The 24,291-nt window shown below is 44.6% G+C and overlaps 2 protein-coding genes across 4 annotated transcripts in view; one reads left to right on the top strand and one right to left on the bottom strand.

Moving 5' to 3' along the window:
* Window positions 1-81: 81 nt before the first annotated feature.
* Window positions 82-13,299, bottom strand: NDUFAF1 (NADH:ubiquinone oxidoreductase complex assembly factor 1). 3 transcript variants are annotated; one of them, XM_054197609.1, is made up of 5 exons: window positions 13,043-13,299; window positions 10,431-11,056; window positions 8,317-8,502; window positions 7,457-7,531; window positions 82-550 (listed from the first exon to the last, which is right to left on the bottom strand). In XM_054197609.1, the coding sequence occupies exons 2-5, from the start codon at window positions 10,938-10,940 to the stop codon at window positions 410-412; spliced, it is 912 nt and encodes a 303-aa protein (XP_054053584.1). In that variant the 5' UTR covers window positions 10,941-11,056; window positions 13,043-13,299; the 3' UTR covers window positions 82-409. The 3 variants fall into 3 exon arrangements, with proteins under 3 accessions (XP_054053584.1, XP_054053586.1, XP_054053585.1); XM_054197611.1 differs by lacking the exon at window positions 13,043-13,299 and adding an exon at window positions 12,906-13,008; XM_054197610.1 differs by lacking the exon at window positions 13,043-13,299 and adding an exon at window positions 12,815-12,883.
* A 70-nt stretch (window positions 13,300-13,369) lies between these two features.
* The window catches only part of RTF1 (RTF1 homolog, Paf1/RNA polymerase II complex component), a 33,735-nt gene continuing 22,813 nt past the window's right edge, over window positions 13,370-24,291 (top strand). The window contains exons 1-2 of the mRNA XM_054197604.1: window positions 13,370-13,621; window positions 16,371-16,481. Coding sequence (XP_054053579.1) covers window positions 13,370-13,621; window positions 16,371-16,481 — 363 coding nt within the window. The remainder of the gene's footprint in view (window positions 13,622-16,370; window positions 16,482-24,291) is intronic.

Genomic DNA, 24,291 nt, shown 5'->3' with positions numbered 1-24,291 from the left:
TAAAACTAGCAGATTCAAGTGTTTTATAACTGCCTACAAACCATATAATGTAGAAAATGAAACTGTCATACAAAAAAGAACTACAACAGGCTCATGAAATATTTTATTTCTGTAAAGGTCAGGACAGCAGCCAAAACTTACCCAGTCAACAGTCTACTTTGTAAGAACGTATCACAGCTCTCCTCAGGCTGTGTTCCAGTCCATGTACGTACAGTCTCTCCAGGATTCTGTATTTGGCAGCTCGAAGATGCCAACAGTGTCACTTAGATTACTACTATAACACTTCACACGCTTATCTCTTTCATGTTTACACAGAATCTCCAAGTTGTGATAAGCCACACATTAAGAAGTGTTTTAGAAAAAATTGAACCAAGCATCTGAAGAATGTCCTGAAAGACACCAGCCCAACTTAGACTTGAGGATTCTTTTCGTATGTTTCATAGGCAAATTCTTCTTTATGCGCTCTGTCATTTAGCAGGCCAATAAAATCAATCTCCAGCTGGAATGGACCGTCTACTTTATCTCCGATTGTGAATCCAAGCGTACTAATCTAATTAAAAGACACATACATTAGAACAGTATTTATAATGTTACAGTGAAACACAATTGTACCTGCCACTTCCGTATTTTACAAACAATTCATGGCCATCCACTTTAAATGGTATTTGAAGTGCAGCGTTTCTTAATGCTTGAACACTTCATTACCACAGTTCCAACATCAACCCCAGTGGGAAACTACTTCACATTTCCCTTTCTACCACTGTGTTGAACCCTTCATTAGAAATGGCTTGAGCCTAAAGCAGCCCAGCAAGTTTTACCCTTCAAGGTTTGCACAGTGACAGTTTCATCAGGATTGGGCACAGAAACACATTTTCATGAAATCTGTTACAATTCTTTCAAGAGCAGGAAACAAACAGAATGTCATTAAGGACGGAAGGGAACTTTCATTCTAGATCAAGTCATTCGCGTGGTACAGTGTGAAAGTGCATCAAACCAGATATTTTAAAATGCATGAGACTTTGTTACTGCGTTTTATGTTAAGGCAAGGTTCTTTCTTAGCCACTGTTTTCCAATTAGAATAACATTCTTCAATATAAGAACGTTCCTTGTTCCTTCCCCATGATATTCTCCCCCACCACTATTCCAATTTTTTTAAAAGCGATTTTTATTCTAACTGTAATAAATTCCATGAAAATCTGTGTGGCTCAGGCATGTTTCCCATGAGCCTGTGGCTTGCCTGAAAGCTCCCTCGGCTCTTACATGTCACCAGTCCCCTTTCAGAGACTCCAGTGGCAGCAGTTCTCAAACGAGTTGGGTCACCAGTGGCCAGCCACTTGTGCTCCAGCTGCCCCTAAGCCCTGCTAGAAGTGCAGGTCTGAGCTGTACCCATGATTTTAAGGACTGCTCTACATGCAGAAAAATGATGCCCAGGCTGTGTCAGATGATAAAGTTGAATAATCGTAGGCTGAAGCTAAGTATATATTGCAAATGTACGCTTAATAAATAATAGAACAAAGCTAAAGAAATTAAATGCATTGACATTCCTCTCAGGTCATTGTAATGTTTTAAATGCTGTCTCTTACCCAGAAACAAGCTCCACAATCAGCCCCTTGGCTTGTGGAGCCTGGAGTGTTTTTAAAGCTCCATCTTTCTGGTTCACATTGTAATAGAAGACTACGGGAGACACCTAAACTCTCTGCTCTGAAGAATCTGTCCCTTTGCAAGCCCTAGATACACTGGCTATTTCCTGCCTTTTTATTCCTGTTTAACAATGCCTTTCCTGGTTCCTAGGAAAACATGTATTAGTACCACAAGGGACATTTCATTAAGATTTCTTTAATTGCCAGCAACACCCACTGTTTATCAGACTATAAGAAGCCTCCAGGAGGGCAGCGACTACAGGCTGCCCACAGAGCACAGGGCAAGCCAACCAATTGTGGGTGCCCGGGGCGGGGTGACACTGCTGTTTGCAGCTCCTTGGGTTGTTTCAGTTGCTGTTTGCAGCTCGTTTTGCAGGACATGAGGTGCTGCACTGCACTCAAGGAGTGATGGTGGCCACCCGGAGGAGGAAGACTGTGTTCCCAGCACCCACCCGAATGGATATTGGTATCCAGGCCACAGGCTGTGAGCAATGCCACAGCCTCTCAACGGCAGCGGGCGACAATGCTGACCACAGCTGTGTGCGGTCTGAGCAGGTTGATGACCTGCTCAGCTGGGTGGCACAGCTCCAAGATGAAGTGATGGAGCTCAGAGAAGAGGTGAGCAGATTGAGGAACACGAGAGAGAGTGAGAGGGAAATTGACTATTTCCACAAACTGCTCTCTACAAAAACAGAACGGGAGGTAACTCTTAGTGGACCAGAGGATTCTGTATCCTTTCACCAGCAAGTCCCCCAGCCGTCCCATAGTAACCTGCATGAGCAGGGTCAATGGCAACAGGTCTCTGTCAGACAGAGCAAAAGAAAGAAACGGAGCAAGCAGGTTCCTTTAAGAAGTGCACCACCTATAGTGCCCTTGCAGAACAGGTATGGGGCTCTGCAGGAGGAACTGGTTGCAAGCAAGGAAGAGGGCTCTCGAAGGCCAGAAGAGCCTTCAAGGCCAACTCGCCTCAGGCCATCCACCAAAACTGACCCTGAAAAGAAAAATCGAAGGGTCATTGTTGTAGGTGACTCCCTGCTGAGGGGAGCAGAGGCCCCAGTATGCAAACCGAACCTGCTTCATAGAGGTCTGCTGTCTCCCTGGTGCCTGGGTAAAGGACATCATAGGTAATCTCCCCACCCTTGTGGGCCCTTCAGATTATTACCCACTTCTGGTCTTTCAGGTGGGAAGTGATGAGGTAGCAATGAGAGGCTCACAATCATTTAAAAGAGATTTCAGGGCCTTAGGGCAACTGGTAAAGGGATCAGGAGCTCAGGTTGTGTTCTCCTCCATCCCTCTGACGTCAGCAATGGACAAGGGAATATATAGGAGGAGTCAACAGGTCAATTCATGGCTCCAGGACTGGTGTCATAGACAGGGCTTTGGGTTTTATGATCACGGCTTGGTATATGAGGCACCAGAGCTGCGTGCAGCTAATGTGATGCACTTATCCCAGAAGGGGAAAGGGATTCTGGGGCAGGAGTTGTCAGGGTTCATTGACAGGGCTTTAAACTAGATTTGAAGGGGGAAGGGGTCAATAATTTCATTCTTGCCTGTGACAAACAGTGGGGCAGCATATCAGGGGCAGAGGGATGGAGTCCTAGTAAGGGCTCTCAACTTATTGCCCTAAGGCAAGCCGGAGACGATGCACCGGGACACCCCAAGGGAATCAAGGGGGATTCCTGCAAGAGGGTGACACGGCCGGCCCAGCTGAAGTGCCTCTATGCAAATGCACGCAGCTTGGGCAATAAACAGGATGAATTAAGGGCCACTGTGCTGCTGGAAAGCCATGACATAGTGGCCATTACTGAAACTTGGTGGGATGATTCCCATGACTGGAATGTAGGGATAGATGGACACAAGCTCTTTAGGAAGGACAGGCGGGGGAGGAGGTGAGGAGGTGTTGCCCTCTACATCCGTGACCAGCTAGAATCGATGGAGCTCCACATGGGGAAGGACGATGAGCTGGTTGAGAGTGCATGGGTTAAGATTAAAGGGAAGATAGGGGAAGGTGATGTTACAGTAGGGGTCTGCTACAGGCCACCCGACCAGCAGAGCCAAGCAGATGAGGCCCTCCATAGGCAGATAGAAGTGGTTTCACATTCACAGGCCCTGGTCCTCGTGGGGGATTTCAACCACCTTGACATCTGCTGGAGGGACAACACAGCAGGCACCAGCAATCCAGGATGTTCCTGGAATGCATTGATGACAACTTCCTCCTCCAAATGGCAGAGGAACAAACAAGAGAAGGTGCTATGCTGGACCTCGTTCTCACCAACAGGGAAGGGCTGGTGACCAACACGAGGCTCACAGATAACCTTGGCTGCAGTGACCACGAAGCAATAGAATTTAAGATCCTCAGAGCAACTAGGAGGATAATATTCCAAGCTTACAACCCTGGACTTTAGGCATGCAGACTTTGATCGCTTCAGGGATCTGCTGGCCAAAGTGCCGTGGGACAAAGCTCTAGAGGGAAGGGGGGCCCAGGACAGCTGGTCAGTATTCAAGGATCACCTTCTCCGTGTCCAGGAGCAAAGTATACCGACAAAGAGGAAGGCAGGAAAGAATGCTAGGAGACCTGCCTGGATGAACAGGGAGCTCCTGGACACACTGTCACACAAAAAGAAAATTTATAAGGAGTGGAAGAAAGGACAGCTGGAATGGGGGGCATATAAGGAAGCTGTCCAAACAGCAAAAGACCTGGTGAGAAAAGCTAAAGCTCAGTTAGAATTGAATCTAGCCAAGGAGATCAAGGGAAACAGCAAAAATTTCTATAAGTACATTAATGGTAAGAAGACGACTAGGGAGGGTGTGGCCCCCTCAGAAAGGAAACGGGGGAGCTGGTGACAAGTGATGTGGAGAAGGCCGAGGTTCTCAATGACTTCTTTTCCTCAGTCTTCACTGGCAAGGGCTCCAGCCACGCTCAGGGAGCCACAGAAGACAATGGCAGGGCTTGGAAAGACCTGCCCATTGTAATTGAAGATCAGGTTCGTGACCATTTGATGAACCTGAAAGTGAACAAGTCCATGGGACCCGATGGGATACACCCACGGGTACTGACGGAACTGGTGGATGAGGTTGCTAAACCCCTCTCTATTACATTCCAAAAGTCATGGCAGTCTGGTGAGGTCCCAACTGACTGGAAAAGGGGAAACATAATCCCCATTTTCAAAAGGGAAAGAAGGATGAACCAGGGAACTATAGGCCAGTCAGTCTCACCTCTGTGCCTGGTAAGATTATAGAGCAGATCCTCCTGGAGGCACTGCTGAGGTAGAAGAATAACAAAGAGGTGATTAGGTACAATCAACACGGCTTCACCAAGGGCAAATCGTGCCTGACAAGCCTGGTAGCCTTCTATGAGAAGGTCACAACATCAATAGACAAGGGGAGAGCAACTGATGTCATTTACCTGGACCTGAGCAAAGCCTTTGGCACTGTCCCGCATGACATCCTGGTCTCCAAGCTGATAAAATATGGGTTTGATGGACTGACAATTCAGTGGATAAAGAACTGGCTTGATGGCTGCACCCAAAGAGTGGCTCTCAATGGGTCCATGTCCAAGTGGAGGCCAGTGACAAGTGGAGTCCCTCAAGGATCAGTACTGGGACCGGTCTTGTTTAACATCTTCGTCAGCGACATGGGACAGTAGCATAGAGTGCACCCTCAGCAAGTTTGCTGACGGTACCAAGCTGTGTGGGGCGTCTGACACGCTGGAGGGAGGGGATGCCATCCGGAGGGACCTTGATAGGCTGAAGAGCTGGGCCCATGCCAACCTCATGAAGTTCAACAAGACCAAGTGCAACGTCCTCCATCTGGGTCAGGGCAATCCCAAGCACCGATATAGGCTGGGCAGCGACTAGCTTGAGAGCAGCCCTAAAGAAAAGGACTTGGGGGTGCTGGTGGATGAGAGGCTCAACATGAGCCATCAGTGTGCACTTGCAGCCCAGAAAGCCAATTGTATCCTGGGCTGCATCAGGAGAGGCATGTCCAGCAGGTCGAGGTGATTCCGCGCCTCTACTCCACTCTCGTGAGACCCCACCTGGAGTACTGTGTCCAATTCTGGAGTCCCTACTACAAGACAGATATGGACGTGCTGGAACATGTCCAGAGAAGGGCCACGAGGATGATCAGAGGGCTGGAGCACCTCTCCTATGAGGACAGGCTGAGAGAGTTGGGGTTGTTCAGTCTGGAGGAAAAAAAGGCTCTGAGGAGACCTTATAGTGGCCTACCAGTATCTTAAGGGGGCCTACAAGAAAGCTGGTGAGGGACTGTTTAGGATGTTGGGTAATGGTAGGACTAGAGGGAATGGATTAAAACTAGAAATGGGTCGATTCAGACTGGACGTTAGGAAGAAGCTCTTCACCATGAGGGTGGTGAGACATTGGAAGAGGTTGCCCAGAGAGGTGGTGGAAGCCCCATCCCTGGAAGTTTTTAAGGCCAGGCTGGATGGGGCTCTGAGCAACCTGATCGAGTGTGAGGTGTCCCTGCCTATGGCAGGGGGGTTGGAACTAGATGATCTTTAAGGTCCCTTCCAACCCTAACAATTCTATGATTCACAGTGCTTCCCCTATTTTTAGGTTTCTTTAAAATTCATTTGTAAAATTACACTTTATATTATATGCAAGTGCATCATTTTTGCTGTGAAATGCTAAGCATAAGATAACAAGGAATTAAAATCAGGTGGAGGATGCTTAGATCTAGTATTAGTTTGTCCCTTTATCTCCTGGTAAATATTTTTAAACAGCCCATATACAACTTTCTGTTTTCATTTACCATTTTGAATGACTGTATATTCCAAATTCTGATAAATTCTTCAGTGTCTGTATTTAAACATAGGCCTTGTATAACAGCTTGCTTTCATAGAGTATATTGTTTCTTGTTGTGGATCCACCTTCCTCATATCATTCACACCTGCTTTCTACAACCTCAACTACCACTGTTTTAAAACAGACTGTTTTCATGCTGCCAATCACTGAATTGCCTTCAAATTCCACCCCCCCCCTTTTTTTTTTCCCATTAAGGCAATTAGGAGCTGAATGCAACATTCCAACACTGATTCAAGTAATGGACCTTTTATTTTCTCCCTCTATATATTTCTAACATTGTTTATTTTCCTTTCAGTAGTCACTGGGTATTAAGCTGCCCTCGGTTACATACAGGAGGGTCAATGAAATCTAAAAGAAAAAAGATACAGAAACATGTTTTTCCAACGTGCCTCCTCCTGTGAATCAGTGAATTAGTCTACCTATTTGTAGAAATAACATAAAAAAAATACTCAATGCATTTATTTAATACTTAGACTGGAAAGCCTGAAAAAAACCCCAAACTATAAAAGAGCCTATAAATACACCAGTTTACTGCTCACCATCAAGGTCACTGATACAGCATATCCTCAAATAAAATCTCATGATATGATATCCCTTACAGTCTTCTGTCAGGAAGGAAGTTTATGATACTTATTTTTATTGGTTTTGGCAGTACTGTGCCAACTGACACTTTAGATTTTAGTCACTTTGATCATTCCTCAAAACGAAAAATTTTTGGTTTTGTTTGAAAAGCCAAGTAAGTTGCAAGTTGTTTCTTGGTTATCTAGATCTATTAAAAATATTTTTGGAGCTACTTTGAAGTAAACTGACACTGCTATCACAAAGTAGGATAATTTAAATGCAGAGGCAAGTACACAAGAATAAGTGCCTTATAACAAGATGAGAACCCTCAATTCCAAATTCACAAACATTAAAGGATTTGTAAATGATCTATATCATGACAACATAATCTTAAAGGAAATTTCAGACAGAAAAAGCCTATAGAAAACTTGCCTTGTCTAACCAGATAGGATGCTGGTTATCCTGGACTCTTCCCCGACTGGAGAGAAAGAATTTGGAGAATGGAATCTGACGGAAACAGAACAAAAACAGACTTTGGTGTCACTAGTACATAAAATAAAAACTTAAGAAAAAAGCCTGCCTTAGTAAAGAAAATAACACTGCTACATCTAGTACCAGCGCTAGTTGGGTACTTAGATCTGGCGCAGAGAAATGGACCACATTAACCTTTTCATTAACCACTGGCAGCCAGCTCCAGCCCCACGCTGTTCTGTGGTGGCCGCTTGTAGCTGTTGTGTAGGATTGTTACCCTGTTCGGGCTCAAGGAGAGGCTGCAGCACCGAAGGTGGCTGTTTACATCGAGAATATCTCCTTCCAACAACTCGTCAACGTAAAACAGAAATTAATGAGAAGTCCAGCATGCATGTATACTGACAGCTTGCCTGTATCCAAGCTGTGTATTTCACAGTGCAAACTTCATACTGAGACATCAATATTGTAGCAAAGCTGTTCAGAAAAATGTAAAAATTACTTTGAACGCAGTGGGAGCAAGAAAGAGGAGGGGCTGTGACAAGAGATAGGAAACAGCAGAGTTGGCTGGTCTGGGTGAGAGGAAAAAAAAACAAGGCCAGCAATGACACACTGATTTCTATCCTTCTCTTCTGTGGAACAGTGGTCTGTTCTCATACAGCTGGACAACGGTATTATGAAGCTCTGAATGCCAATTCATAAGCATGTGCAAACCTCCTTAACGTCGTCATCAGCAAATTACAAAAGTTCCCCAAGTGTCATCAGAAAAGAGCTGAAATTCCTACTTCTTACGAAGTGTTAGTTTGAAAGACGCATTAGTTCACCTTTATTTCCTCCCAGTACGGGCCTCCTCGGGTGAACATGAAGTAGTTGTAGAGGTCATCCTTTTGATGAGAGAAGTAAGGGTCTGTATAAATGTTTACCATCCACGGTCTGCCATCGCCACGGACGCGTAAATACAGACTGTTGAAGTTTGACCAGTCATAATACTTCTTCCTAGCAAAAGATCCCTACAAATTATTAGCAAATAGAATTATTCCTCTTTAGTAAAAGGAAACTTCCATTATGAAGAACAGAGCACTTCTGCTTTGGTCACTGCCCTCATTATTATGTCAAATAATATCTACTGCAATATAGTGAAAACTGGGTTACTCTTTCATCACACCAGCTTCTGATCTCTCTGAATTTCCTCCAGCACTCTATTAGAGCCCACAACATGCTGTATCACCACTCTGAAGACTCATGCTTTAATTATAAACCACAAGTTTGTAACTATCAGAAATCAGACCTCCTTCCTAGGATCAAGCTCTCTACCAGGCAAGTACACAAACGCTATAGTGATGGATCAGTAGTTACGTAGTTCATCGAATTTAATATTCTGTAGTCAGTACTAGATTATTCAGAAGTGATTACAAGAAATTGAAGAAGTGGGATAATTTATCCCTTGTGATAACTTCCCTTATTGAAGGCTGACATAAGCACTAGAAGCATTTAATGTTTTCCAACACTTTTTGTCATTAACTGTGCCTAATGACACAGACTGCAAGCATGTCTCATCCTCAACCGCATTTTTTTTTCCAAGGATCTCGAGAAAGTTCTGATGTTGTGGTTTGTACCTAGGCAGATCCAAGACTCTTCAGCGAGTTACACTGAGGTCACTTGAAGTCACTGGGGGCAGGGGTCAGAGCTATTCTTGGCCAGAATTGCTTAAATCAAGTCAAAATTAACACCAAAAAAATCACAGGTTTCCCCTTTATTTTACAGCATTACTATGGTTACCTATCAAATCAACCATCCCTCTACCAACTCATTTTATAGGTAATAGGATGAGTAGATCATCAACACAGTAATACAAGGGCTGTGGCTACTTGATTTTATCATTTTGCCAGTTTTAAGCCTTTTTACTTAAATAAAGAGTAGTCTTTGTACTTATGTTTTTATGCTCTGATTTCAAACTCCACAATAAAGATGGACTGATACACTCCACTGCTTCAGAATTAGGAGGTGGAAGTCTGAGTCACATTTGCACAAGCCAGTAGCCGTCCTGGGAATTTAACTCAGGTGAGATTCAACCTACTCTTCCATTCCCCTGACCCAGTGTCACCATTTTAACCAGTGTTCATCTGACTCTCATTTGCCCATTGATTTTGCACACTCATATTCTCTGCTCTACAAGTTTCTGGCCCAGGAAAGATTTTACCTGTGTACGTGTGCCAAGTCACAAACAACAGAAAGGACTAAAAAGTTAAGCATTTTATACGCTGAGTCAAAACCTTCCTTTGCTTTTAAAGGTTATCAAAAATAAGGAATGAAAAAGCAGTACCAATAATAAGCACATACATTTCTGGTTCTGTTTTGCTCAATTCTGAGCTATCAAAGATTTGTGTCTCACTTTTTCTAATGTACAGTATGAGTCAGACCTTTAAAAAGTACATTTCAAAGCATTATTTTCTGTTCCTGTGAGGAAAAAAAATATGAGCTTGTTCATCTAAACCAAGTTTGATGAATAGGTCAAGTTAAAGCCCAGAAAATTTGCCCTCATGACACATTAAATTAACTTCAAATTTAAAGAGACATCTATTTTAATCGTACCAATTTTGGATACAAACATTCATGATTCTGTGATTACAGATCCTTCTTTTGCAAGAAGGCCGCAAACGGGGCTGTCTTAATGAGTGGATGCCCTACTGTGCATAAGTAAATGATCAAACATATATTATTCCTTTTCTAATAAAGGAAAACAAAATCCAATAAAAAGTTCCTTCCAGGTCAAAGGATACAGCAGGAATTACATCCCTGAAGGACTATCTAATAGTCCTGAAAGTGATCAGTTTCAACTGCAGCAAACAACAGTCCACTTGTTGCCTGTTGCTGGGATTACACAAAATTGCTCTCCAATTAAATAACAGAAGATATGCAAACATGAAGCTGTACTTACCACTGGTGGTTTAGCTCTCATACTACAATATCCACTGTATTTTGTCTCCCCATCACGAGGTACTTCCGTATTGAGGGTTCCATACAGCAGAGCAGCCTGGTTATTCCTACCCAATTTGAGGTAAACTTCACTTTTTCCTCCAATCTCTACATCAGAGGAAATAACCCATTTATTTAAATCTTCTTGGCTCCGAAACTCCCACAACACCTTTGTCTGTTGCAACAGGTACTGACTGAATGGATGGCCTCCGGGTCCTACTAAGTAATCTTTGGTCTCCTTCTTCAGCATGCTGAGCTGAGTCTTTAAGACTTCAATACTCTTCTTAAAACTTAAATCAGTATTTTGCCAAGACGGTTTTTTCTCAGGCTGTGATCCTGGCCTCCTGTAGCTGCTATACAATTTTGACACGGAATCGCTGAGGAGAGGTCCAAGTAAGGGGGACAAAACTTTGTGCCTGCAGCACCTACCACTTAAGTAAGCACTGTTCAGCAACATAATAGTCAGAGCCATCTTGGTAAACTTGAAGAATTCACTTCCAGTTTGGCAATTAATGAGCTTGAAATTAATTCAACAACAAAACTAGTATCCAGAGCTATCTTACTTTAGTTACAGTAGTTTATTTCCACCTTCAATGAAAAAAAAAAAGATTAAAAAAATTACACACAGGATGCTCGTAAAACTGTTTAATTAACAGGTATTAACTAGAAATCTAAGATATTGGAAAAAGGAATAGAAAATGTCATCAAGTATTACACTTCCCGAGAGTTCTAGTTTACTTAATGATTTCCACCCTATCTGTCTTGTCCCCCTACCCCCATGATGTAAAATACCCACGCAAATAAGAGAAAACTAAGTAAAATACTTCAAATAAAACTGAAAATAAAAAAAACAATTCCTGTTCATTCCTTTCACTATAAGAAAGCTTAGGTGTTATGAGCAACACCAGCAAAAACGACCTCAAGAACAACGTTTTAAGAGATGGCATCCATATAATACTATAAAGTCATATTCCTTGCAAGAAAATCAAAAATTCACAAGAAGCAGGCCACACGGACCAGAATGACAATCTCATCTGACAGTCACAGATGACAAGACTTTTCAGATATGAAGTCCTACAGCAGCCAGACTAGATGCTTCTTCCACAAGTCATTCAGCCCCCTGCCCCCTCCACACATCTGGTTTAGGATTATAGAGAGGTATGCAAACACCAAAGAATTTAACACGAACTATCACAATTCAACAGGTTTTTTTAATAAAGCTTTGGAAAAAAATCTGAAAATCTTCTCTTTGCTTCTCTCTGCATCATTGCTGGTAGGAACAGCTATGCCACATTGCCGTTCTCTAATTCATAAGGGAGAACCTTAATGTTCAGTGCTCTGTACAGAAACTATTATCTCTGACTCATAAGATTAGACAGATTAGTTTTGGGTTTCGGGGTTTCTTTTTGGCCACAAAATAAATCTGAAAATGACGTCAAATCAGTTGTTCTTCTCTGAACTTTTAAGAATGGAATCAGTTAAAACAAATTACAGAAGTGCCATACTGGACCATTTAGCTTATTCAATCTGTCTAAGAATTTCTGAGTGTAAAACTAGACTTTCCCCTGCCCCTCCCACACACAAAATCTTCTGAGCTTGGAAGCCCCACATAATTCTCGGTTACAAACTCCCACAGAGCATCAGTGGGACAGTCGTTCCTTTTTCGTGTTTTCCGTGTTTTAAATGCCTTCTTTCCCTCTTTCTCTTACAATATGACCCGACATGCGGAAGCTTGCTTTACACAGCATAACACCTTATTGGGAAACTAGTCTACATCGTCAAACTTGCTAGCCATTTTATTGTGGTCCATCACACAAACACAATACATCTAAGCAGGCAGCAACATGTCATAGATTAGACAACGCTGCAAAAGTGGTGAGCCCCGCTCTCTTCTCTATATGCCACATACATTCTTTTACTCATGGTAACATTCACTACTACTGTTCTCATACTCCGATTACGCTACGCACCACGGCCTAAAACCGCATTGGAAGAATTCACGTTTTCTCTATCACATATTCAGCAAGACAGGAGGCGAGTTCCTCAAAAAGAAACCCCATGCGCGGGGCTTCCATGTCCCTTGGGACGGAGGTGAAGCACAAACCAACAAAGCAAAGAGAGCCTACACAGTGACCCGGGCCATTTGGTTGGACTCGATGGTCTTAAAGGTCACTTCCAACCTAGATGATTCCATGATTCTATGATTTCTGGGCCCCACCGGCAGAAAGGAGAGGTATGGAAAAGCTGCGGCTGAACCCTGCTCAGCACAGACCCATCCTTGTTTCCTCCCGGCACCAAGAAGGAAATTCTAACCAATTTTACTTTTGCCCGATTTTTGTCACCTACGCGAGGTTTCTACCAGCGCGCCGGCACCCACTCGCCGCCCCAGCTGTTACAAAACCCCGGCTTCCACCGACCGTCTCGCTTTGCGCCTCACCGCACCCCCCCACAAGCGAACCGAGCCCACGTTCCCCCCGTCTTCCCGGAGGGGCAGAGGCGAGGCCGGGACGCGATGACACGCAGTAGCGGCCTCAGCGGCCGCCTCAACCCCCGTGACCGGCGCTAAGGCCTCACCTTCCCGCCGTTACCGGCAGCTCCCGCCGCTTCCGGACCCGCCGGGGGAAACACGCACCGCGCTACTCAGGTTCCACCCGGCGGCCATTAAGCACCGACCTTCCTCCGCTCCCCTCAGCAGGCAGCGGCCCCGTGCTGAGGACGGTTTAATGACCCCCAGCACCTGTGACAGGAGCACCCTGAGAAGAAGGGAGAAAAAGAAGGAGGAGGAAGAGGCGGAGAAGGAGGTGGCAGAGGTGGTGGTGGTGGTGGCGGTGGCGGCCCCGCAGGCCCCGCCCTCCTTCCCGCCCTCCTTCCCGCCCTCCTTCCCGCCCCGGCGCCCTGCGCATGCGTGGTGCCCTTTGTGTCCCGGGCGGGCGGGCGGCGCGGGGCAGGCCGGGCCGCTGTGAGCGCCGCGCCGCCGCCGTCGGCGCCGGTGGCGGGGAAGGGGAGGAGAAGGAGGCGGCGGCGGCGGCAGCGGGGGGGGTGGGAGGAAGGAAGGAAATAGAGCCGGCTCCCGCCATGGTGAAGAAGCGGAAAGGCCGTGTCCTTATCGACTCCGATACTGAGGATAGCGGTAGCGAGGAGAACCTAGATCAGGTGCGCGGGGAGGCCCGGCTACGGACGCGGGGCCTGGGATCTTCGGCCCGCGTAGGGCTCGGCGCCGCCATCCCACCCGCCCCCCCTCGCTCCCGCCCCGCGGAGGGGGGGGATTGCGCGTCCGCTGTCGCTCTTCTGAAGCCCGATGGGGGCCGCCGCGGCCTCCGTGGGGAGAGCCCGCTCCCCCTCCGGCGGTTCTCCGGCCTGCCCCGGGCAGGCGGCCCGCGTTGGCGAGTTTCGGGGGCTCTTTGCGGCGGTGCCGGTGCTTTTGCAGGAGGGCGGCGCTCGGCGGGGCGGTTTGGCCCTGAGGAGGGAGGTTGGGGGAGCGGGGCTCGGCTGCCGGCGGTCGGTCACCCCTCGGGTAGCGGGGGAAGAGGCCCGAAGGGCTGGGCAACTTTTTCTGTGGTGCTTTCGCGGGCCGGGAGAGCCGCTGGGGAGAGCAGCGTGTCAGGTCCCTGCCTCCCGGTGAGCCCCTCGGGGCAGGCGGGCTCCCGGGGTGAGGTGAGCGGGGCGGGGGGGCTCTTAATGCGTGTTTAATGCTCCCTCCTCAGTCCTAGCGACCGAGCTGGGGGAGCTCTGTTGGTGGGAAACTACTTCGAGTTAGAAGCCCGTGGGTTTAGCGAGGGGAAGTATTTATTTGTCATGAGGGCATCTCCCGGGATTGGAAATGCGATGCCTGGCATCAGTTTAACCGTGTCAGGCCTGCAAGAGGGCGGCTTCCTCTTTGCAGGGGGCTGCTTTCAAAGACTTACCTTTTGGTTTAGCGGGTCTTGATGATGTAAATGGTACATCAAATGGTAAATAAAGACATTGTAAGTGAAGTGTGTTATGGCTTGTATGGCAGTGCTTGTTCTGGGGAGAAGTTCGGCGGTTAAATATGCTGAATCCTACATGTCTGATGTAATTTATGTGCTGGACCTTTGGAGTTTTTAATATAGAAGCTGTTGCTATGTTGCAATAAAAAGCCTTCACAAACACTCAGAAAGTTTAGCAGTTTGGAGCTTCAGAACAATCAAATTGGAGGCTCTGTTAGACAAATACACTGGAGCAAAGCATGCCCTGATGTTGAACTTGTGTGCCTCTAGAGTCTTTAAAGCTGCCAACATCCCACCACTAGTATATTAGTTCGGTAGTTTCTTCAGAGCTTCAAAATAGGAGGAGTTGGACTAGCTCTAGCATAGCTCAGGCAACCAGAGTGATGGTGGCAGGAATAACTGCATGGTTCTCATCTGTTCCATCCACTGGAAGCATGCATTTGCAGTTCTACCTGAGTAGTAGGTGCTTTCTCCTCCACTGAGCTGTTTCCAGCAACTATAACAGCAGGGATACATATGTGCAAGGATGAAGATTAGGTAGCAGGGAAGCAGTGTTTTTATGGTGTGATTTTAGGATGAGAGTGTAGCAAGTGGGGCCCCTCTGTAGGTTAAATTTTTGACAGCTTTCCATGGCGATCTAGGCTTGGTGAATCAAAGGAGTAGGAGCCTTTCTAATATAGTATCTTGGAAAACAGAATGAGGGTAGAAAGAAAGAAGGAAAATTGCTTCGAATAAAAATAGTGGTAAATATGCTAAGATATCCAGTGAGAGGTAATCTGGGTTGAAGGACTACCTAGAGAAAGTTGTGAGAGAAACCCTGGAAAAGATTGTAGAAAACATCAGGAGCTTCCTGAAAAGAACTGTTAATTGTACAAATGTGCTCTGTTGGTGTTGCATGCCTTCTTCAGGGAGAGGTTTGTAAAATGCCATTATTAATGGAAGGTTTCTTTGTTGGTAGGTAGCCTAGGCCATCACTTTCTGCGGATTTTATGCTCTCATTTGAGGTACTGAATTGTGATCCGTTTGCCATGGGGATAATCTTCCAGTTGTGAAACTAATGCAAACCAATCTAGTAGTGACTTCCCAAGACTGTGGAAGTTGGTGTGACTCTTTCTACTGACAGCTAAGGTTCATCAGCCCCAGAGCAACATTTTTAAGAATAAATTGTGTGTCATGGACTACAAAGACAGTAATGCAGCTTCAGAAATGTTTATTTTATACTACTGCTTCTGTCATCTGAACAAGCTATGAACAGCAGATGATGAGACTATTTGAGAGCCATTTAGTTCTTTGTGCTGGTGTGTCTTGCCTTTGAAAGTGCTTCCTTTGGAGAACAGCTTTACTTAGTTTCACAAACTTTGAGCCTGATGCCTGCTGTGTGTCTATCCAAAGCTTTAAGTGCATTCTGTGGTATGTAGGGACAGTGAAAGGGAATTGAACAGCTGATTAAATATTATCAGCCATGACATTGTGGTGATGCCTAAAGTATTTCCTTTTTAAAGTGTATAATTGCAAATATCTCTTTTGTTTGGATGAAAGAGCTGCTCTCTAGTGGCATTTGGCTTTTTGGGTTAATGCTACACAATGGAGTTAGGGTAGTTTTGAATTATTACACAATCCAAATAAAACAGACCTGGACATGACTCTGAAAATAATTTCTCGTAGGTCGTTTATACCAAGAAAGTAATGGTAGTGGTATTTACTACTTAAAGCTTGTTATCCTCAAAATCCTTTTGTGGCATCTGGTTGTATTAAAATTGTGTGTGTGTGTGTATATGTACTAATGAAACATAAGTAGACCTTTGTTTCTCAGTCAGTGGGGATAATTTTACTGGGATGTGCTCAAATATCACAAAGAAGGTGCATATGCCCTGTCCTGGATTGGTAAAACTAACTATGATGTTTTGAAATAAACATGTGGTTTCTTATACCAGGAGCTCTTGTCGTTGGCCAAACGGAAACGCAGTGACTCTGAAGAGAAGGAGCCACCTGTGAGCAAACCTACAGCATCTTCAGACTCTGAGACGTCGGACAGTGATGATGAGGTGAGTTTGTCATGTTATCGGTGAACTTACTGTGGGTTATTTGTCTGATTGTACCTAAGCAGTGAAAGTGTATTTATCATAGAGTATTTTTAGCCTGCTGATTTCATGAAATTGGACTTGCCATCAGTACAACTGATGGAGACCCATTAAGCCCAGAGGAAGTGAACTCAGAAATACTTCTTTTCTTGTAATTGATGTGCTTTGAATTGTAACTGCATACAAAATAGTCTGAATGTCTATAGAAAAGGTGACTGCCTGTTTAATCCCATGTTCATGTGGTCTGGTGATCTCCCTGCTTAAAACTAGTGTTTTTCCTGTGTAATGCTTATGGCTGAAGTAGCAGTGAAGCTGCTAAAGCTGGACTCTGAATTCAAGGGAGAGGTTTTCAGCTTTAAAAGAGAGCTTCCTTCCTCAGAGAGGAGAGGGTCGAGGCAGGTGGTACTATTTTACAGGTGGTAAAACTGTTCTATTTATTTAGTTTGATACTCCAAGAACTCTGCTGTGAACTAGATTGTCTGGTCATTTGAACATGCAACAGGCTGTTTTTATTGGCATTTTTGAAGAAAGTGAGGCAAGGAAGAGTTTAGATTTACTTTATTCTACGGTTTTGTCAATTCCTTGTTTAGCAGCGCTTGTCTGCCAAATCTGGTTTTGTTATTTGTTCTTGCTACTACATTCTAGAGCTGGTTAAAAGTCTCTGCTTTCATCTATAAATGAAAATTGAAATCAACTTACTAAACCAGAGGAACTGACAAACAGGTCATACAGGTATTTGAATAAAACAACTTTCTTGAAGGCTTACAAATGTCTTTTGCAAGCTTTCCTGTAGTGAGATCTTTTATTCCATTAATTCTTAAAAATTTAACAGGGAGCTGTGTGGGGTAGATTATTTTTTTTTTCCCCTGAAACTACAGGAAGGATTATTCATTGTGAGAACTTGAAGACCAATAGGGTAGGCCAGTGATAAACTATTAAACATTTGGTAGTGTAGCACAGTTCTTCCAATAAGTATAAAGAGCGTGTAGTTCAGTGTTCTTTCTGAGGTGTTTTTGAAATAAATATACTTGGAATTCTGCTTCAATCAATCCTTTTCTTAAAAAAGAAAAAAAAGTGACCCTTGTGTCTAATATATGCGTAAGAAATAAAGAGAGAGAAAATTATGAACAGACTAGATATTAGATTTGATATTGGGTGACCACTGTGTGTGTTCAGATCTGCTGGCGCACAGATTATTTATTCTAAGCTCTGTGGAGATGAGCTTGTCTGGAAAAGTAGACTTAGGTATGGAGAGCATGTCAATGATAGTCTTTTGTGTTTATCTCTGAAAACAGACAGAATAAATAATATTATTCAAATCCTTTTTTTAGCTTGCGTAACTGCAAGTTCGTTCTACCTTTCCACTGTATGTAGAATGCGACAACGTATCTCTTCGTGAATGCACTAGTATCTCTGTTGGCATCATGTGCATTTGATGTCCTTTCTAATCTGTGTATGGGTTCTAATTGATACCTGTTCTTTCTGACCTCCATGCAGCAAAAGGAAGAGATTTAGAGAAGAGGTAATTAGGCCACTTGCTTCTATTCCTGTGCCTGAATTATGCATTCTGAACTGCTGCTTGTCACAGCAGGGTGAGACAGGCTGGGTTATGACAGTTCTGCTTCTTCCAGTCGTTCAGTTGTGTGCACCCCTAGGCTTGACTACACTACTCCTGCCGAACAACGTTGGTTTTAATCGGTGTTCTTGTGGTTGGTTTGAAGTTTGCTCAACCTTGGGGGTCTAAAAGTTGAAATTCTTACTGGACTTCCTGCAAGACGATGACCTTGAGGCAAAAGCATGGAAACTGTTGCCCTGGGCAAAAGTGCTTAATCATGCCCATTTGCTTCCATGCAGGTTTTGTAGTGTGTGTGTCCTTTGTGGTTCCTGGCAAGCGCTAAATGTTCCAGGATTGTCACTATGTTGCATGTACAGAAAAGGAGCCTAAATCTCTGCTTTGGGGGCTAATGCTGCATTCTGCATTTTTTTAAAGGGGCAAAAGTTTGTGCGGCATAGGGGAGATAAAGTGCATTTTGGAATTATAGAGTAACAGCATGTACAAATCATGCTACATCTATACAGTGGTGCCCAAGTGATTTCAGTAGCTCTTTAATGTTATATTTATGTGTCTCGGTGAGAATGTGCTTGTGTAAAGCACTTAACCACATCAGGTGGTCATGGTGCAGGTGCTGGGTTCTCTAACACTTTAAGCACCTCTGTGGTCTGAATCAAATTACCTAGCCAAGGCACTGAAGGTGAGTTGCAGCCAATGAAATAGGAGGGATGCTCTGAACCATCTTCTGATGGAATTGACTATGAACTGTTGTTCAGAGAACTGATAAATAGCAACAACTGCAGGGCTTTGCAGTAAGAAGTACCACCTTCGCAGAGAGGTATATTAAGCTGGACTCACATGTGGAGGCAGATGGTTCCTTTATCTGTGGGGCAACACGTGGCCATGACTACTCAAGAGCTCAAACTGTAGTTAGCCTGCTGCATGTAACCTTTTGGTGTTAGCTAAGTTACTACTGGGGCTACTGTGCTAGAGGTATATGTGTCCACAAGGTACCCTTGTTGTTTATTGAAGGTGTTGTGTGGATGTTGTTCCTCAGTTGCAGTATGGTAAGTTTGGGTTCTTACTCTTCCTTTTATACTGGCAACACTGGTCACAGTAAGAGAATTCTTCCTGTTATGTAGTGAAGCCTGGATGACTTCTGCAACAACTTCACTAACATCAGTGTAGATTAGACAGCTGCAATTCCGTAGGAGCTCCTGTTTGTTTCTTTTAAAAACTTTGTTGTTAGCAATGCTGGTGTAATCCTCCTGCACTCATTCTGATGTCGTGAGGGGTTTGGTTGTGCCTTTTAACAGCTCTAGGGTGATAGCAGAAGATACTTTCAGGACAAGAAAAGTTACATCATGAATGCTTGGTTGTATTGGGTTTGCATGGCAAGGTTTTGGTAGCGAGGTGGCTACAGGCGTGGCTTATGTGAGAAGCTGCTAGAAGCTTCCCCTGTGTCTGGTAGAGCCAATGCCAGCCAGCTCCAAGACGGACCTACCACTGGCCAAGGCCAAGCCAGTCAGTGATGGTGGTAGCACCTCTGTGATCACATATTTAAGAAGGGGAAAAAACCCAAACTGGGCAACTGCAGCCGAAGACAGGAGTGAGAATATGTGAGAGCAAAAATTCTGCAGACACCAAGTTCGGTGAAGAAGGAGGGGGAAGAGGTGCTCCAGGTGCTGGAGCAGAGATTCCCCTGCAGCCTGTGGTGAAGACCACGGTGAGAAAGGCTGTCCCTCTGCAGCCCATGGAGGCTAACAGTGGAGCAGATATTAACCTGCAGCCCATGGAAGATCCCATGCAGGAGCAGGTGGATGCCTGAAGGAGGCTGTGATGCTGTGAGAAGCCTGCGCTGGAGCAGGATCCTGGCAGGACCTGTGACTCTGTTGAGAGAGGAGCCTATGCTGGGGCAGGTTTTCTGGCATGACTTGTGACTTCATGGGGGACTCATGCTGTAGCAATTAGTGAAGAACTGTAGCCTGTGGGAAGGACTCATGTTGGAGAAATTTGTGGAGGCCTGTCTCCCGTGGGAGGGACCCCAGACAGGAGCAGGGGAAGAGTATGAGGAGTCCTCTCCCTGAGGAGGAAGGAGTGGCAGAAATAACGTGTGATTCCCCATTCCTGTCCCCCTGCACTACTCGGGGAAAATCGGGAGTAAAGTTAAGCCTGGGAAGAAGAGGGGAGTGGGGGGAAGGTGTTTTAAGATTTGGTTTTACTTCTCATTACCCTACTCTGATTTGATTGGTAATAAATTAAATTAATTTCCCCAAGTCGAGTCTGGTTTGCCTGTGATGGTAATTGCTGAGTGATCTCCCTGTCCTTATCTCGACCCACAAACTTTTCATTATATTTTTCTCTCCCCTGTCGAGCTGAGGAGGGGAGTGGTAGAGCAGCTTTGGTGGGTGCCTGGTGTCCAGCCGTGGTCAACCCACCACAGTGGTGCTAGTCTGGAGTTTAGTGAGGAATATCTGTTTATGCCTTTATTTGCAAATGTGCAGATTCAGTAGGAAACTACATAGCTGAAGATCTTGTCAAGAGCTATGGGACAGAGGAAGAGGTAAGCAATGGTCATGCAGCCAGCGAGGAAATCAGTCTCGAATAACAGTCGGCCTAGGAGGCTTTATGCCCCTATTATGAGGAAAGAACTTGAAAGTTTGGATCTACTTAACTACGCTTCAAGTTAGAGCACTCTAGTAAACCATGGATTAGCAGAAAACTGCATGTGCTCCTTCTGTTTTGGGGGTGTCTTTTGTGGATTTATAGAGATTATGATGCTAAACGTCTTCCTTTTCTGTGTGCTTTTATTTCGTAATACTGCTTAATTAAACCTTGAAGAATGAGTGGGTTCTCCAGTCCTGAGAGGCCTTTGCGATACATTTTTTTCAAGCTTAGGAAATTTGAAACAGCCTATGCCTTAATCTTCTTATACACAGTTTTATAGGCTGTGTGCTTTGTAACTTTGACTTTCTTGGAGGCAGTTTCCTTCAGCTGTTAATAGGTGCAATAGTAAAGCACTTAAGGAAGAGAGGTGCTGTTACTTCCCCCACACCAAACAAAGTGCAAGTGCAAATCTGAATAGCGTATGCTAATTGTATGGAAGCTACCATGTCCAAAGAAGTAATGTGAACCAGCTGTGGACAAAATAGGTACAAAATAGGTACAAAATTTGGTCTGCAAGTAGCTTCTTTAAATTGCAGACTAGCATGGGGATAACTTCTGGGGACTTAGTTTATATGGTATGAGAATCTTCAGGAGCTCTGAAATGGAGCAGGTTGCTCCAGAAATAGACTCATGAAGGTATTGAGATTGAATATGTGATTTTATTAATTTTTTTTCCCACTGAATTAACTTTTTCTTTGTACCCAGGGAGCAGTTTTTTGCTGAGAACAGTCCAGTCATAAAGCACTGTCTAATATCTAGAGAAGTCATTAAGCCTTTGTTAGTCCAGGTGGCTGGTGATGCTAGAGACTTGCAAGGCACTTGTTGACCAAGTGTTTTATGGCTGTTGCTGTCTCTAGCTGTTTGGCCCAGGCTTCTGAAATAAAAACACTGCAAGTTTTCACAGCCAGTAGCATCCCGAAACTTGTTTTGATTATGGAGAGTGCTTCTTCATTGGCATTTGGTATCTATCTACCATCTCAATGTTGTCACTCAGCAGTTCTTGCCATTTTTCAACACGCAGACCCCTCAAAATACTTCTAGAACAAATGTTAACTTGCAGCTTAAACTGAATTTGAACCTACTATAGGTAGACTTTTTTTTTCATAGTTACCTTTCTGTGAGCTTCTTTGAGCAGTATTCAGACTGTAATGGTGGATCAGATGTATCTGGTGATGTTTTCACCCATGAAGCCTTCTTTCATCCGCTTCCTGGTAAAATCTTATCTGTGGCTTCAGAAGGCGTTTCCTTTACTTGGTTATCTCCTTTCCATTTTTGATGTTGACCCCTTGAATTGCGTCTTTGTGTCTAAAATGGTCCTTTTAAGCTTTCTACTTGCTGGGCTGTTGTCACTGTGAAGGTGTTTGAGGCCTCGGAATGCCCAGTACAGACCCCGAAAGACAAGAAAAGTAACGTGTGCTTTTTATTTACTATTTAGTTTTAACAGTAGTGGTAGAGAGCATTTTCCTTCTTGTAGCTCTTGGAGTACTGCCTCCAGAGTTCTGCCAGCTTTCAGAAACCCTGAAGACAGTAAATGCTGCCTTATCTTCATATCTGTGCTGCCTGCTGTTGTCTTCAGACAGGCTGAAACTGCAGTTTGATGACTTGCCTGGAGGACTGCCTTTGTTTTCCCGGTATGAATGAATGAACGGATGGAAGTTTGTACGCTGGGCTAATGTTATGTACCTTGATGTTCTTAGGCTGTCACTTTATCATGGCCTGTAAGTTTATCTGGCCTAGGAAAGGAACACAGACCTGTTTTGCTTTGTTGTTGTGGCTTTTAATTTGCCTTTTGCTTATAAACGCTGCATCCAGGAGGGAAGGATATGACAAGGACAAGTTGGTGTCAGCCTAACCAATAGCTAGGACCATGCAGCTGCTCACTTGCTCCCAATTGAGATGGGGGAGAGAATAGGAAAAGTGAGGAAAAAACTTGTGGGTTGAGATAAAGACAGTTTAATAAGTAAAGCAAAACAAGGAATTCACTCGCTACTTCCCATTGGCAGGCAGGCGTTCAGCCATCTCCAGGAAAGGAGGACTTCATCATGTGTAACAGTTACTTGGGAAGATAAATGCCATAATTCCAAATGCCCCCCCCGCCCTTTCTCCTTCTTCCCCCGGATTTATATACACTACACTGAGCATGACATCACATGGCATGGAATATCACTTTAGTCAGTTGGGGTCAGTTGTCCCGGCTGTGTCCCTTCCCAACTTCTTGTGCACCCCAGCCTACTGGCTGGCAGAGCAGCATGAGGAGCAGAAAAAGTCTTGACTGCTTAGCAACAACCAAAATCATCAGTGTGCTACCAACGCTATCCTCATCCCAAATCCAAAACACAGCACTATACCAGCTGCCAGCAAGAAAGTCAGCCCCATCCCAGATGAAACGAAGGCAGCTGTTAACCTTGGTTGTGCTTCTCTGTCTGGTTTGATGTAAAAAAAAAAAAAAAACACAAAACAAAAAAAAACCAAAACAAAAAAAACCCCACACAACCCCAAACCCATCCACCCTACCAAAAAAAAAAGGCAGGGAGAATACCTACATACAAAATAAAGTCTCAGTGGATTATGTGTTTATTCACTATTTTGTTCTATTCACACAGTACCTATCTGAGCAGCAGGAATAAGACAATTCTATTGCATTCTGCGATGTCAGACCTCACTCTTTATTTTTTTCTCTCCTCGATCTCATTTCATCTCCCTAGTGGAAATATGTTCCAGATTTGCTGGCCTATAAATGATTTTCTTCAGTCATTTTGTGTAGTTGCTTTTGTAGAAGCTGACTTCTAAATCTGGCTGATTTCTAATATGTTCGGGTTTTTTATTAGTATTGGTGGTCCACTCTGGGTACTGTGACTTAACTTGGACTTCTTGGGGGAAATATGCAAGTGATTAGCACTGTGAAACTTTGAAGCAAGAGGCAAAATTGAAATGCTCTTCTGGCTGCCTCCTGTGAATGAACCATAAAGCTCTGTTGTCCGACAGTACTAAATAATAGGCAGAAAGCAATATTGCAGCACATGTGCATGGGTTTATTAACTTGCTATGTCTGGAACCATGGAGGGTTCCAGATGGTGGCTGAGGAGGCAGCAGCGAACAGAGGAGGCGTTATAGTCATGTAAAGCATGTGAGAAGTGTTGACTGGCTGTGCCTGACTGGAACGTGGAAGAGGCAACCTGGGGAAGCTGTGAGAGGACAGAGTTTTTGAAAATATGGTTATTGTTTGCTGTTTGAGATGCATGGAGGTAAGGGAAACAGAGCAAACAAATGCTTTTGGCTATAAATGGGTGCGCATTTTTACTTGATGTTACACGCAAACATGTTGTCTTTCTGATCTCTGCTGGTGTGCTAGAGCATGAGGAAGGGGCTCAAGGCTGTGGTTTGGACTGCAGGTTGACATGCAGCTCATGGCTTTCCAGTATTGTCTTCCCCCCAGCCCCCACCCTGCTAATCCTTGCTATGCCTTCCTCTGCTGTAAGAAGAAACTTGATGCTGGTTAGTCTCTCTCTGAACAGTACAGACTTGGTCATTCAACGTCCAATTGACAACTGATGG

This window comes from Rissa tridactyla, chromosome 4 (assembly GCF_028500815.1).
Source record: "Rissa tridactyla isolate bRisTri1 chromosome 4, bRisTri1.patW.cur.20221130, whole genome shotgun sequence".
In the NCBI taxonomy this organism is placed as follows: domain Eukaryota; kingdom Metazoa; phylum Chordata; class Aves; order Charadriiformes; family Laridae; genus Rissa; species Rissa tridactyla.
This window is presented reverse-complemented; position numbering and strand designations above follow the sequence as displayed.

Coding starts and splice junctions, on each gene's coding strand:
- NDUFAF1 (XM_054197609.1), bottom strand. CDS start 10,940: ATGGCTCTGACTATTATGTTGCTGAACAGTGCTTACTTAAGTGGTAGG. Junction 8,503..10,430: donor TGAGAGCTAAACCACCAGTG/GTAAGTACAGCT, acceptor AATAATTTGTAG/GGATCTTTTGCTAGGAAGAA. Junction 7,532..8,316: donor CGTACTGGGAGGAAATAAAG/GTGAACTAATGC, acceptor TGTTTCCGTCAG/ATTCCATTCTCCAAATTCTT.